The 13,574-nt window shown below is 50.2% G+C and overlaps 1 protein-coding gene and 4 non-coding genes across 5 annotated transcripts in view; 4 read left to right on the top strand and 1 right to left on the bottom strand.

Moving 5' to 3' along the window:
• Positions 1-2,424, top strand: part of OSBP (oxysterol binding protein) — a 33,834-nt gene extending 31,410 nt beyond the window's left edge. The window contains exon 14 of the mRNA XM_026012805.2: positions 93-2,424. Within this exon, the coding sequence (XP_025868590.2) occupies positions 93-235 (143 nt within the window). The 3' untranslated portion in view covers positions 236-2,424. The remainder of the gene's footprint in view (positions 1-92) is intronic.
• Positions 2,425-6,209: 3,785 nt separating this feature from the next.
• On the top strand, positions 6,210-6,282 carry TRNAF-GAA (transfer RNA phenylalanine (anticodon GAA)). Its single transcript has one exon. It is a non-coding gene; the product is annotated as a tRNA-Phe (tRNA).
• Positions 6,283-9,901: 3,619 nt separating this feature from the next.
• On the top strand, positions 9,902-9,974 carry TRNAK-UUU (transfer RNA lysine (anticodon UUU)). The gene has a single exon. It is a non-coding gene; the product is annotated as a tRNA-Lys (tRNA).
• Positions 9,975-12,092: 2,118 nt separating this feature from the next.
• On the top strand, positions 12,093-12,165 carry TRNAF-GAA (transfer RNA phenylalanine (anticodon GAA)). The gene has a single exon. It is a non-coding gene; the product is annotated as a tRNA-Phe (tRNA).
• Positions 12,166-13,149: 984 nt separating this feature from the next.
• On the bottom strand, positions 13,150-13,222 carry TRNAK-UUU (transfer RNA lysine (anticodon UUU)). Its single transcript has one exon. It is a non-coding gene; the product is annotated as a tRNA-Lys (tRNA).
• Positions 13,223-13,574: the final 352 nt, after the last annotated feature.

Raw genomic sequence — 13,574 nt, 5'->3', positions numbered from 1 at the left:
TGAACCTGCCTTCCACTCTCTTGATGCGTGGAGAATCATTTTGTGTGTTTCTGGCACTCATTCTGTGTTTCTTAACCCGCCTTCCCCTTTAGGCACACCCTATGATCCCTATAAGGCGCTGTGGTTTGAGCGGAAGAAGGATCCTGTTACCAAGGAGCTAACCCATATTTATAGGGGAGGATACTGGGAGTGTAAAGAAAAACAGGACTGGACCTCATGCCCGGACATTTTCTGAAATGGCAGCAACAAAAAGGAGGAGGATCCAAAGGAGAAGAGGACAGAGGATGTGCGGGAAAGCTAGCGTTTGGGATTCTGACCCAGCGCTTTCCTCCAGTTTGTCTGTCTTAACCAATCATTTTGTCCAAATCAATCACCAGAAGCAGACACCAGTGGTGGTGATTGGCTGGTTGCCTTAGCTGATTGAAACTGAAATCGACTTACTAGGTCCCTGTGTTTGTGGCCGGAAGGTAGCACTGCTCCACCTCTGCACAGCCACGTGTCCTCGGCTCTCTTCGCCCTCCGCCCCCACTTTCAGATGATGTCATTCACCCTCCCCTGTAGCATCCTGCTCGGCCAAGGTCTGTGAGGTCATGATTCCGGGCCATTTTGGTGCTGATCAGGGCGAGAGCTGAATTTAGAGGCTCCTGGAAAGAGCACAGAAGACTTGACCAATGGAGGCATCGTGAATGACTGCGGTGGAGCTTAGGCATGGCTCCCGAAATGGGGTCACACATGGGATCGGTCTCATGGGGCATCGGCCCGGAGATAACTATAGTATCGGAAAAACTGCGAGGGGCCTGTTCTGTAAGATTGGAATACTCAGACTTATGTTTCTTAGAAGTTTGTATGTGCGTTTGCCTATAGACCCCTTGTGCTGTCCTCCTTTGACAGCAACCCAAGCCACTCTGGTGGTCGGTAGGAGGCTTTGTTATCCTTGCAGGGGAATTTTACGGACTTCCTCGGAACGCCGGGGAACTTCTGAGAACAAAAGGCAGGATGGAAAAGACTGCTAGCCACTTTGCTTTCCCAGTTCTTCCTCACCCCATTCTTCATTGCCTTTCTTGCTCCTCCCCGTCTTCCCTCCCCCTTCTCTCTCTCTCCCTCTCCATCTCTCTCTCTCTCAGCGCAATACCTGTTTGGGTCTGTGCCCCAGTGTGGAGCAAAGCATTACCTGTCCCATTCTGATAGACTTCAGAATTTGAGAGAAGGAGTTAATTTTAAACAAAAGTTTCCACCATCTCTCAAGCCCCATGGACTGGAGCCACCTCTCGAATAATGTGTTAAATATCTGTATATTATATATATGTAGAGAAAAATCTAATTTTTTTGGTTTGATTTTCCTTCTTCCCATTCAGAATCTTGTTTTTTTGATATCTTTTGTCTCCCTGGAACTCTCTCTCGGACACACTGATGTGGACTGGAGCCTCCTCTGTTTTCCACCTTTGAGGGGCAGACAGATTCAAAACCTGAGCAGGATCACGTCCAGCAGTTCCTGAACAGGGGCTTGATCCTGGGTCTGTATCATGGAGTGCCCACTGCTGTCGAAATTCCGCTCTCCTAATTACCTGAGTCTCGAGAATGAAATCCTCTTTTTCCCTCTTTTGTTAGGCAGAGTATGGGTAGAGTGTCAGGACAGTAGTTTCCAGTTTAATTCTGCGTCTGCCCAAATGACAGCACATACAGCTAATTCCCAAAAGAAACTTCTTCCTAGGATGTGGAGCTGAAAGTGCCGTCATGTAGGGTGGGTAAGAGAACTGCTCCTGTTGGGCCCTGGCTTCCTTCATTGTGTGTTCCGTATGTGTTTCAGTTGTCTTGTTTAGAAATCTGCCCCTGCGCAGCCCGCCCTTGGTTGAGGATCACAAATTGAGGTGCCTTCCTTGTATGCTTTTTGTTACTGTTTTTCATTTCTGTTCCTTAACTGCTGAGCCTCAGCCAGTGTGGGTCCTGGGGGAAATATCATTCCAGAGGAAGCCATCCCTGCCTGGAAATTGGATTTATACTGGGTAAATTAGTAGTATTCCTTCCTCACCACCCCCCTTCCTAGCTGTGGTGCATTTGAGAGATGGGCATCCACTGGGGAGTTTCCTCTAAGACCCCAATTGCCACCTTAAGTGTGGGATTGTGCTGGGGCTTCTTTCAAGGAGGCCCGGAAAGGCTGTGACCTAATCAGGGGGCTTTAACCAGAGCAGGAATTCCTCAACCAAACAGAACGTCTCTGCTTTATCCCCCACCTTTCTTCCTCCACCATCTGCACTACATTTCCAGCCTGATCCCCAGTCTGATTCCTGCTAATGGAGAAGCTTTGAGTCCTTCAGGTGAAATGAAGTCACATCAAAACAAAATTATATATATTTTCGTTTTTCTTTGCCTTATTGTTTTTTTTTTCCAAGAAAACTACTAAATTAAATAATTTTTAAAAAGTCATATCATTTGTCTGATTCACTTGTACTCCTACTAGGTAAGAAGTGGTGGTGGGAGGAGCTGGAGAACTGACTGGTTTGTTCTAGGGAATCAGGCAGCTGCTCTTGGTGAGAAATTGAAAGAAAAACTGGGCATGGGTTTCCAGATGTTTCCACTACTTGACAGCATTCTAAAGGGCCTGTGGACAGAAGAGTAGTTTTAAGGCCCCTTCTGCTTTAATGGAACATAATTGTCAGTGTCCCACCTTGGCATAGGGGAGTCATTTGTAGTGTTTTTGATGTTGGGCCTGTTTTACCTCAAAAAATAAAATTTTTCTTGAATTCAGTTTCTCTTGCCCATTTAGATTCTCAGATTCTTAGCTGTCTCATGTAGGGATTCAAATTCTGTAGTTTGAAACATAAGTGTTTGTTTGTTTTTAAGATTTTTAAAAATTTATTCAGGAGAGACACAGAGAAGCAAAGACATAGAGTTCCAGGCTCCTCACAGGGAGCCTGATGCCAGACTCCATCCTGGACCCTGGGATCACACTCTGAGCTGAAAGCAGATGCTCAACCACTGAACCACCCAGGCATTCCAACAATTAAGTATTGATTTGGAGGGCTTAGAATTAAGGACTGTGAAGATGCTTGTTGAGGTTTCTACTATAGAGTTCAGGGAGGGGAGGAGATGGGCAAAGGAGTCCAAGGAACCCGGGGAGGGGGAGAGGCTGCACATCAGAGCAAGCACAGGTCCTGCCCTGCGGCTGACCATCTGCTTCTGCGTCCAACATGCTAAGTGTGGAATTCTGAGCGCCGTCTGGCTTATACTTGGACAGTTTTTAAGAGGTAAATGTTAAAGTCATGTGGAATACAAAGGCATTGGAAAAAAACCCTAATTTAAATAAATTCACTAAGGTCACAGCCAGTTGGTTAGTCATGGTGTTGGAATTCAAAGCTGGGTTTGTTTGACCCCCAGAGTGTGTGACCTCTACAACCTTGTGTTCTGAGAGAAACTGGGTTGGAAGGCAGCTGACAGTGAAGTCATTTCCTGCTGGGTGAGGTCACATCGTGCAGTAAGGCACATTTCTGTTTCCAGGGGCTTAGTGATGTGGATAGCGCCCCTTTGGAAGTCCACCCGAAGAAGGAGCATCCTTGAAGGCCAGCCTCCAGGCTCCTTGATTTCTCAGGGCTCTTGTGTCCATAGAATTAGCCACGTTGCCAGATTGTTTTCTTCTAGCCTGGTTCTTGGGAAGGCCTTATTTTTTCTAGCCTGGTTCTTGGGAAAGCCAGTCATCTGTTCAAGTCATTTGCCTGATTTGTATTGCTGGGTTCGTTGGTAAGTATCAGCCCCTGAAGGGTTTTTTGGTTTTTTGGTTTATTGCTTTTTGGCAAGCTAAAAATCATCGCAGTGGACACTTGCCATTTGCAGAGAGCTGCATCTGGCATCTTGACCTGCCCTGTGCCATATAATTTCCTCCGATAGAGGACAGTCAAATGTACCTGAAACATTTTAACAATCCCTCCTTTAGCCCTTTCATGGGCCGCTATGACCCAATGGGTTATGATGTGGATCCCCAAGGGCCTGCCACACTTACTCATGATTCAAAATGATGACCCAGCAAAATTATAATTTAGAACACTTGTCAGGAACTCTCTGAAGTCCCACCAAAATAGTAAACCTTTAAATCTCAGGGCCTACTCTACTTTCAACAAGATAAATGAAAAATAACCCTAAAAAGGAGGTGTAGAAAAATCTTTAGAAGTTATTCACCATAAAGTGTATACTTTGTGAAACTCGTAGGATTGTCATCAAAATGTAGAGCTTGCTTCTCAAAGTGATACAGCTTTTTGTTCCATGATCGGCCCTGCCCCGTGGGAAGCATTCCAAGCCTCTCCTGGCTTTTCCTTCCACGCTCAGACAATAATGTGTAGTTATACTCTCCTCGGGCATTCCTACTAGCTTTTCAGTTCACGCTGATCCCTCAGAGGAAGGATGCAGAGTGGTCTCGTGAGGTATCTTTAAAGGCAAGAACTAAAGACCTTGAGTCGTCTCTAAATAGCCTTGCAGATGTCACATTTGAGTTTAACCAGGTGATTTTATTTTATTTTTTAAGACTTTATTTATTTACTTGAGAGACAGCATGGGGTGAGCAACAGAGGGACAAGAGGGAGAAGCAGGCTCCCCGCTGAGCAGAGAGCCCACTGTGAGGCTCTGTCCCAGGCCCCGGGGATCATGACCTGAGCCAAAGGCAAACGCCCAACTGACTGAGCCACCCAGATGCTCCAACCAGGTGATTTTAAAAGTTAGTACAGAACCAGTTGGCCCAGAGATAGGTTTTCTCTCTCTCTCTCTCTTCTTTGCTTTCTCTCCTTTCTCTCTTTCAACATTGACCCCAGTCTGTTATGTAACATACACAAGTGATACAAAGGACAAGAAAGAGCTCTGATACGTAATTACAGTCTGGTTTGGTGAGTGGTGTGAAGGCACTGGAGAGGGGCAACCAGTCTATGGGGGTGGGGAGGGGTGGGATAGAGACAGGTCAGAGAGGGCTTCTAGAACTAGGAGAATGTATCTGAGTTGAGAGTTGTGTGTTTACTAGGGGCTATGGGGAAGCGCAGTGTATGGGAAGCGGCACGGACAAAGACGCAGAGCCAAGTCTAGGAAAGCCTCCCGGGTTTGGGTGGCTGCGTGAATGGCTGGAGTTCAGAGTCCAGGAGAGACCACTGCACCCGTGCTGCTGAGAGGAAGGGCCCAGGTTATGAGAGTCTATAGCCCATACACAGATAGCAGTCTTGGTGTCTGCTCTGTTAGGGAGCCCGTGAAGGATTTTTAAGCAAGGTGATGGATGCCAGTGTGGATTCCCAGGTAGGAAGACCAAAGAAGAAGTTGGGGAAGATTTAAGAGTGAAGAGAAGTGAAGGATTCCAGAAATACTGAACTGGAATGAACAGCACTTGAGTCTGATGGTAGGTGGAGGGCAGAAGGAGGGAGGGAGGAAATGGTGTTTTTCTGCCTTGGGAAACTTAGATGGAAAGTCGTAGCAAATTTAGAGGGAAAGACGGGTTCATTTTTGGACATTCTGAGCTGGACAGGCCCATGAAGAGATTGAGTAAGCAATTTAAAACATGGGGCTCTTGGTTATAGCTACATTTTGGGGAGACTCAGGAATGGGATGCCGAGAGTGGCTACATGTTAAACTCCCCTGGTCAATTCACAAAACATGCAATCGGGAGCCCCACCTGCAGAGATCTTGATTCAGTTAGGGCTAGGGCTGGTTCAATCGCATATATATGAATGCAAGAGATGCAGAATTATGAAATAGGAGAAGGTGGGATAAAAGCAACCTGTTAAAGGGATATCACTAAACTACAGTCTGCTCCTCAGAGTTTGAGAGAGGTCTCAGCCAACCCCACTTTTTGACAGTGGTCTGTATATTTGAAAGTTTAAAAATGCCAAGGTGGGGGTTATGAAAGTCGAAGTATAGTTTAAAGACTTTGGTTTAGCAAAAAGTGCTTTTAACCTACAAGAGGCAGTGACTCCATCACACCTCCCCTGGAGGTCACATTGAAAAGCCACATCTGAAGCCTTTTGCAAATGGCCTTCCCGTTGGATTCCATACGTTTCTCGAGTCCAGACAACTGAGAAAAGTAAAATTATTTGTCATTTCTAGCTTGTAAACAGAGGCTTGGCTTAGGCATCTTTATGATGTTTGCTGAACGCTTACCTCCAGCTGCACTCGCCCTGACCTCGTGCTACAACCGACCTAGTACTATTTCATTACAGAAATGCGGAAAGCAATGCTCGTGAGCAGCCGAAATAGCTCAGTTGGGAGAGCGTTAGACTGAAGATCTAAAGGTCCCTGGTTCGATCCCGGGTTTCGGCAGTGGTTTTAGATGTCACCACCTGTGCGGTACCATGTCGGCCTCATCATGACAAGAGGGCCCAGCCCCGCTCCGCTGGCTGACCGCCCTCGGGTCACGCTCGGGGTAGACGCGGACGCACCGCTCCCTTTCTTTTTTTCCCCCTCACATCTGGGGAAAAAAGGATTTATGTCGTCGCTTTTCCCGTGCTCAGGATGAAGTCAGGCTCCCTGTCCCTGCGCCTGGCCGAGACCACTCGCGCCCCAGCGCGCGCCGCTCGCTTGCTTCGGGATCGCTCCTCCCGGTTCCCTGTCTCCCACCGCGGTCCAGGAGCCGGGGCGCCGGCACCTGCCTCCGCGGGTCGCGGTCCTGCCCCACCCCCCGGGCTCCGCAGAGCGTGAGGATGCCCCGCAGCCTTCACCTGCGGAGGGCGGGGCGGGGGGGGGCGCAGCCCGGGCCCCCTCTCGGCCGGAGAACCCCTCGACTTCGGTTTGCTCCAGCTGGTTTACCGGTAACAGAGATCTGGCTATAGGACAGCTGGTGAGTATGGAAAGCCCTGTCTGGTTCACGTCTACACCCGGGTTACCGGATCAAACACCGGACGCTCAGTTAAATTAGGATTTCCAAGAAACAACGATTTTCTTTTCTTTCTTTCTTTCTTTCTTTCTTTCTTTCTTTCTTTGTTTCTTTTTCTTTCTTTCTTTGTTTCTTTCTTTGTTTCTTTTTCTTTCTTTTTTTCTTTTTTTCTTTCTTTCTTTCTTTCTTTCTTTCTTTCTTTCTTTCTTTCTTCTTCTTATTTTTTTGGGGGTATAAGTACGTCTCAAATTATTGCGTGCAACATACAAAGCACACGCTCGTTGTTTTTCAGAGATTTAACTGAATTTTTATTTGCCAAATCGCAAGCCACCGTTGTGTATGCATGTATACGTCCCTGCGCTCCGAGCGCGATGCGCCCCCGGCCACACTGCGCCCCAGCAAACACACTGGGAAACTACCGTCAGGACGATCCGGATTCCAGAACAGACTGATCGTTTCTTGTTCGCCAAGTACAAAACGCGTTTGCGTCCATCAGCACCGGAGCAGACCATGGCACAGACCCCCAGGGACCCCGCATCCCACCTGGTCCGGGCTTCCAGAGCTGTTTATACTGGTCTGGGCTGGGGGGGCTGGGGGGTGGACGACAGGGGAATCTGGAGGCTCTGGGGTGGATCCTAACAGTAATAATAACAAGTATTATTATTACTACTTTATTGTTATAACAGTAATAGGTATAATAATACTTATATATTATACAACATATATTTATATTATTATATATAGATAATATATCAAATATAATCTATAACATTATATATTAATATTACACTTATGTATTTATATTCTATTTATGTTATATAAGTAACATGATCTATAACATATATAATATTGCATAATATATTTGTTATATTATTATATAAATAATACATTATCAGAACATATACTCTATATTATACATAATAATATAAAGGAGATAATAATACTTATTATTATTATACTTATTACTTGTTAAGATGAATCGCTCTATCAAGGTAGTGCAAAGGAACAACACACACTTGGGGATGCCCTTTTATTGGCTGGACACCAGGCTGGGACATGGGAAGAGAGAAAAGAAATTCTCAGTCCTCACATTCTAAAAACCTTAGGTGTGGTGAAAGACAAAATGGAGAAATACTGCTTTGGGACCTATTTATATGCCCTCCCCTTTCTGTTCCTCTGTGCCAATACACTAGCTAAAGAAGTGTCCCCCCAAATCTTTGGGTTCTTGGGTAGAGGGATGAATTCCGATGAAATGTGAAGATGGTCAAAAGGAAGGAAAATGATGTACTACTAAATTGGGCAGTTCAAAGTCTGCATGATGTATGCCAGCATGTGTGACAGGGAATTTTATAGGTCACCTTGGCTAGGCCGTGGTGCGGTGCCCAGTTGTTTAATCAAACACCAGTCTAGATGCTGCTGTGAAGGTGTTTAGTAGATGTGATGAAGGTGTAAATCATAGACTTTGAGTGAAGCATATTATCCTCTGTAATGTGGCTGGGCCTCATCCAAGCATCTGAAGGTTTGAGAGCAAAGACTGGGGTTTCCTGATGAAGAAGGAATTCTCCTCAAAGATGGTAAACAGAAGATCTGCCTAGTCTCCAGCTTGCTGCCTCACTGAAGTTGAACTCTTACCTGAATGTTGTCTGTCGGTCTGCCCGACAGACTTCAAATTTGCCAGCTCCCACAACTGTGAGCCAATTCCTTAAAATCTCACTCTCAGACTCATAACTCTGGGAAACGAACTAGGGGTGGTGGAAGGGGAGGTGGGGGGGGGGTGGGGGTGACTGGGTGACGGGCACTTGATGGGATGAGCACTGGGTGTTATTCTATATGTTGGCAAATTGAACACCAATAAAAAATAAATTTATATATTAAAAAAATCTCACTCTCAGTGTTGGGCTTTCTCAGTTTGCAGCCTGAAGAAAAAGGGGAGAATTCCCAAGGGAAGCACTTGGGGTACAAGCAAGAAGCTTGGAGAAGATGGGGTGTCTCTGCCTCAATCACCATTCTTGCCCCCGTGACACACACCTACTCAGTTTTCAGTCTTTTTTTTCTCTGCCAGGTTCTACTCGGCCCGCCTTCTAGTATTCATATTGTCCTTAGAGCCCCGAGTGCGAGGCTCTCGGAGGTTGGCCCCCCGCATGCTTGCCTTCGGGACCTGTAGCAGATCCTCAGTGCAGGGGAGCTGAGGACCAGGGACCCTGTGGTCACCAGGAGGTACCTCCCAGGCTGGATGGCGGGTCAACTGAGTTCCCAAAGGTGCTGGGGACGGGCGATGGGGGAGGAGGGGGGGGAGGTGAGACGCCTGTTAGAGGGGACAGCCTGTGTAAAGGCCCGGAGGACCGAAAGGCAGGAGGGGATCTGCAACGTGCGGATGGGGTGTCCCTGAGGGAGGCGGGGGGAGGCGGGGTCGCCCTCGCAGGAGGGAGGGATTGCGCGTGCGCGGAGGCCCGGCCAGCGGGGGCGTGGCGGGGGCGTGGCGGGGGGCGTGGCGAGGGGCGTGGCGGGCGGGAGGGGCCGTGCTCTCACGGCGCAGCCCGGGGGCCGAGGCGGCTTCCAGCGCAGCAGGCCGGAGCCCGCGTCGTCTCGTTTAGCTAATCCGCTTCGCACGTCTTTTACGGTGGACACCTGAGATGGCACCAGAAGTGGTGCTTCTCGGCAGAAGGGGCACCTGACCTGCGGTCTCCGCCCCTGTGCTCTTTGCTTTTAGAGCAAAGATAGGCGTGGCGGGCCGGGGGGCGGGGGGAGACCGTGAGTAAACGCCTTCTCCTCCTGCAGGCTTTTGCAGAGCTCAATATTCACGCTTGCCAAGGAGTTTCGTTATTAGTTATTTAGAAAAATAACTTTCTGAATAAAAGGGGGCGCGTTTTATTTTGTTGCTTTGTTTAAGGAATCTGCATGGGGCTGCCGAAGGACGACCTGACACCTTCCCCGCAGGGTCCGTGGGTCGGAACGGGTCAAAGCACACTCGGAGGAGGAGTCGGGAGCCCGCCCGGCGCGGAGCTGTTAGCTCACAGCGCACACAGGACGAGGCCTTCAGCCACCGGAGGGAAGCGCTGCCTGCGAGCCCGGATAGCTCAGTCGGTAGAGCATCAGACTTTTAATCTGAGGGTCCAGGGTTCAAGTCCCTGTTCGGGCGGCGCTTCCCCTTTTTTCCTAAATAATTTAAAAATGAGAACAGCTTTCATAATCGGGTGCCTGTAGAGACGGCAGTAAAGTCGTGGAGCGTGTAGGCTGCGAGTCCAGCCGCTGTCTCTGAAAAGCCTGGTCCCCGCGACGACGGACACTACGAACCTTTGTGCAAAGGCCCCGGGAAAACTTGCGGTGCGTTGCTCGGGGGAGTTCAAGGGGCTGCTTTATTCTGCAACCTCGGGCCGGGCCCGGGGTCCCAACTGCTGACGGCTGCATTCACAGCAAGGGGAACGGTTGCTTCGAGGCACCGCCCCCATCCATCACTGTTCTAGGCTGACCCTCCCTCTGGGGTTCCCTTCCCGCCAAGTGTCTGCGGACATGCCGTGGGTCCTGCACCTACACGCCACCTTCCTTTACCTCCAAAGGATATTTTTGCATTCTGAAACAGAAGACAGGACCGTCTAGAAATCCATGCACCAGACAGAGTGCATGGAGTGATACGGTTCCCTCTATGGGGAAGTCTTCTCTCTACCCTCCCGCCCCCAAAGTGTGACCCTGAACACAGGGAGGTGTTGAGGCCGAGATGGCAGCTTCTGCTATGGGAGGAAGAGGGTTGTATTGGACAGAGTGCCTTCAAGGGGCTGGAATGGGACAAGTCCTGGTGTTGGAAAAACAGTAGTCAGCTGGCACCGACTACTGACAAGGGAAGGATTCAGCTCCTGAAAGATACTGCCGAAGCCGGGTTGTGGAGCCAAGAGCAGCTTAGGCTGCGGTTCACTAAGACTAAAACTAATTTCCTTGGGAGATAGAGGGAAGGTGCATCCTGGTTTCACTAGAGATTGAGCCTTCCTTGCTTCCGTCAGGCAACAAAGGAGGGGGGATCCTGATCTCCTTAGCAGGATGGAGGTGGAGGTTGACTGAGGCAGCCGCCCTCTTAGCTGATGGACTGTGGTACCCAGGGAGTCCGGATTAGTGGGGCCCGGCAGGGCCAGGCTGGAGGGAGCACTCAAGCCGGAGCCTAGGCCTTCATCCTCCACGCTGGAGTGCCTTACCCTGGGTCTACACAGACCCACAATCACCTCCAACTCTCCAAAGCGCAGCTTCCTCAGCAGGAGAAAGGGGATGCGGGCAATAGCATCCATCTTATGAACTTGTGATTTAATGAGGTCGTAAGGCATGCACAGTGCTTAGTGGGGTTTTGCCCCAAGGTAAACATTCAACACATTGTAGCAATGACCATTATTACTATTATTCAATATTCAGCAAAATTGTGATTATTTTCAATCTGGGAAGGAAACAAAAAACCTTTCGAAACAGGTAAGGAACCATTCTGGAGAAACATACTCCCAACATGCCCAAGATCAGAAGCCTGTCCACATTCATGTGACTGTGTCAGTTGGTATACTGCTGAAGGGTCAGCCCTGGTCACGATCCACGTGAGGGCGCAGGGCACTGGGGGGGTGGGGTGGGGTGGGGCAGTCAGGCTTCTTTGAAGACAGCGAATTGAGGGGCTCAGATGGCACCCCAGGGAGAGAAACAAGGTGGCAATTTTTCTTCTCTCTGGGGGAGTCCTTTGGAAAGTGATCAAGTGCACCTTTGGCAACCTTGAAAAGTGAAGTGTCTTTGAAGGAGCAGAGTGAGCTGGGACGTGGAGAGGAGGACGGAGTGGAGATCATGGAGGCCTCCTACTTCCTCCCTCCTCACCCCGAGGTCACTCCCTCTGTCTTTCATCAAAGGGGGAAAAGAGGGAAAAAAAACCAACAACCCAAAAAACCCTATGCCTGTCTTGACCAACATTTCTGGACTTTGGGGCCGGAGGGCTCTGGTTCAATTCTGGATGATTTGAGATGCACCAGGTATTTCATTTAGAAATTATCATATGAACATCCTCACGGCAGGGGTGAGGCGGGTGGGGATCGAGTGAGACCAAGTGGGTCATGTGCTGGGCGCACAGCAGGCCCTCGGTAAGAGGCTGTCTTTATCAGGGAGGTTCCTGGGGAGAGGTGGAGAAAGCATGAGGATGGATAAACATGCTCAATTTTCCTCACATAGTTTTCTGGGGCTTTTTTTTTCTTGCTTTCTTTTAAAAAATTTCCTTAACTGGGTAGCACCAGCTCTCGTCTTCGCCGAAATAGCTCAGTTGGGAGAGCGTTAGACTGAAGATCTAAAGGTCCCTGGTTCGATCCCGGGTTTCGGCAGGGTTTTTGCCGACACGCACCCCACAACCAAGAGTGCCTCCCCGCCCAGTGCGCCTGCGCAGCGGCCGCGCGGGTCTCTTGGTGCGCGTGCGCAGCGGCCTGGGTGGATGGGCGGTAGGTGCCTGTCTCCTATCGCGTGGACCCTCTCCCGCGCGTGCGCAGCGGCAGCGCAGGGGGGGCTCTCGGCTCCCGTACCCTCCTGTGCGCGTGCGCGACCGGGAGGAGGGTCCCGGGAGGGCTGCATCCCCGCTGGGAGCTCCGGAGCCTCGGGGCGCCCGGCGCCCAGTCCCACGGCGGCGCGCTAGGTTCCCTGAGCGGTCAGCTCGCCGGGCTCGCATGTTTTTCTCGTGGGCGACAGACGTGCAGACCCACAGCCTTAAATATTGTCTCTACAGCCAGAACCGAAAGCCCGGGCCCGTCGGCGGGTCAGAAACCGGGTAAAGGATGGTTCCCAGCCGGAGATGTGACTCATAAGCGCCCGGGTCGATCCGAGAGCCCTTGGGAGCTGTTTTCTCACCGCGCCTTTTTTTTTTTTTTTCAGTTTTTTAATTTTTGGCTTCTGGGGCTCACCGCGCTTTTAATACATGGGGCGCACTAACCGCCAGGAGCATCACTATCGCGACTGACGGGGTCGGGGGGCGGCTTTCTTGGTTATGGGTCTTTTGATGTTCCGGATGTAAAAGGAAGTTTCAAGGAAAAAAAAAAACCCATCTCCGGGCAAAGTGACATTCCAAAGTTGGAAGAGAAAGTGCTGGGCTTGGAAGGCTCGCTGGTAGGCGCTCTGCGCATGCGCAGAGCCCCCGTGGGGGCTGGGGTCCAGGTGGGAACCCGCGCCTACCCAGCGCTGGACCCCGTGTGCTGCGCGGGTCGGGTCGCCCCCCCCCCCAGGGGGCCCCGTCCCCCGTCCCCCATGTCTTCCTCCTGCTGCTAGTCAAGAGAGGTGAACAAAGTGTCAAATTTATCCTTGGAGCTTAAAATAACCTCCGCCCGAACAGGGACTTGAACCCTGGACCCTCAGATTAAAAGTCTGATGCTCTACCGACTGAGCTATCCGGGCTCGCAAGAGGGGCCTCTTCCCGGCCCTATCCGCGGTGAAATAGGCCACGTGGCCGCTGTCTTTTTAACGTTCTGAGTCTTTTTTACTGATTCCCCGGGAGGTGAAACGGCAAAATGAAGATCTAGTGGGTGTCTGGCAGAATGCAGCCCGTTCTCTCCCATCAGAGACTGTAAAGAAAATCCCTGCCTGCCTTAGCTCCTCGCAGCTGGACAGCAACCCCCCTCCCCGCGAAGTGCTAGCACCCTAAGGGGAGCATCCCCAGGGGAATCCTCAGGTTTAGGACCTCTGGGCGTGCTTCTGGGTGAGCAGCGGGGTTTTTAATGCCAGCGTTGGACGTTGAAGAGCCCCGGAG

The sequence above is a fragment of the Vulpes vulpes genome, chromosome 5 (assembly GCF_048418805.1).
Source record: "Vulpes vulpes isolate BD-2025 chromosome 5, VulVul3, whole genome shotgun sequence".
Taxonomy (NCBI): domain Eukaryota; kingdom Metazoa; phylum Chordata; class Mammalia; order Carnivora; family Canidae; genus Vulpes; species Vulpes vulpes.
This window is presented reverse-complemented; position numbering and strand designations above follow the sequence as displayed.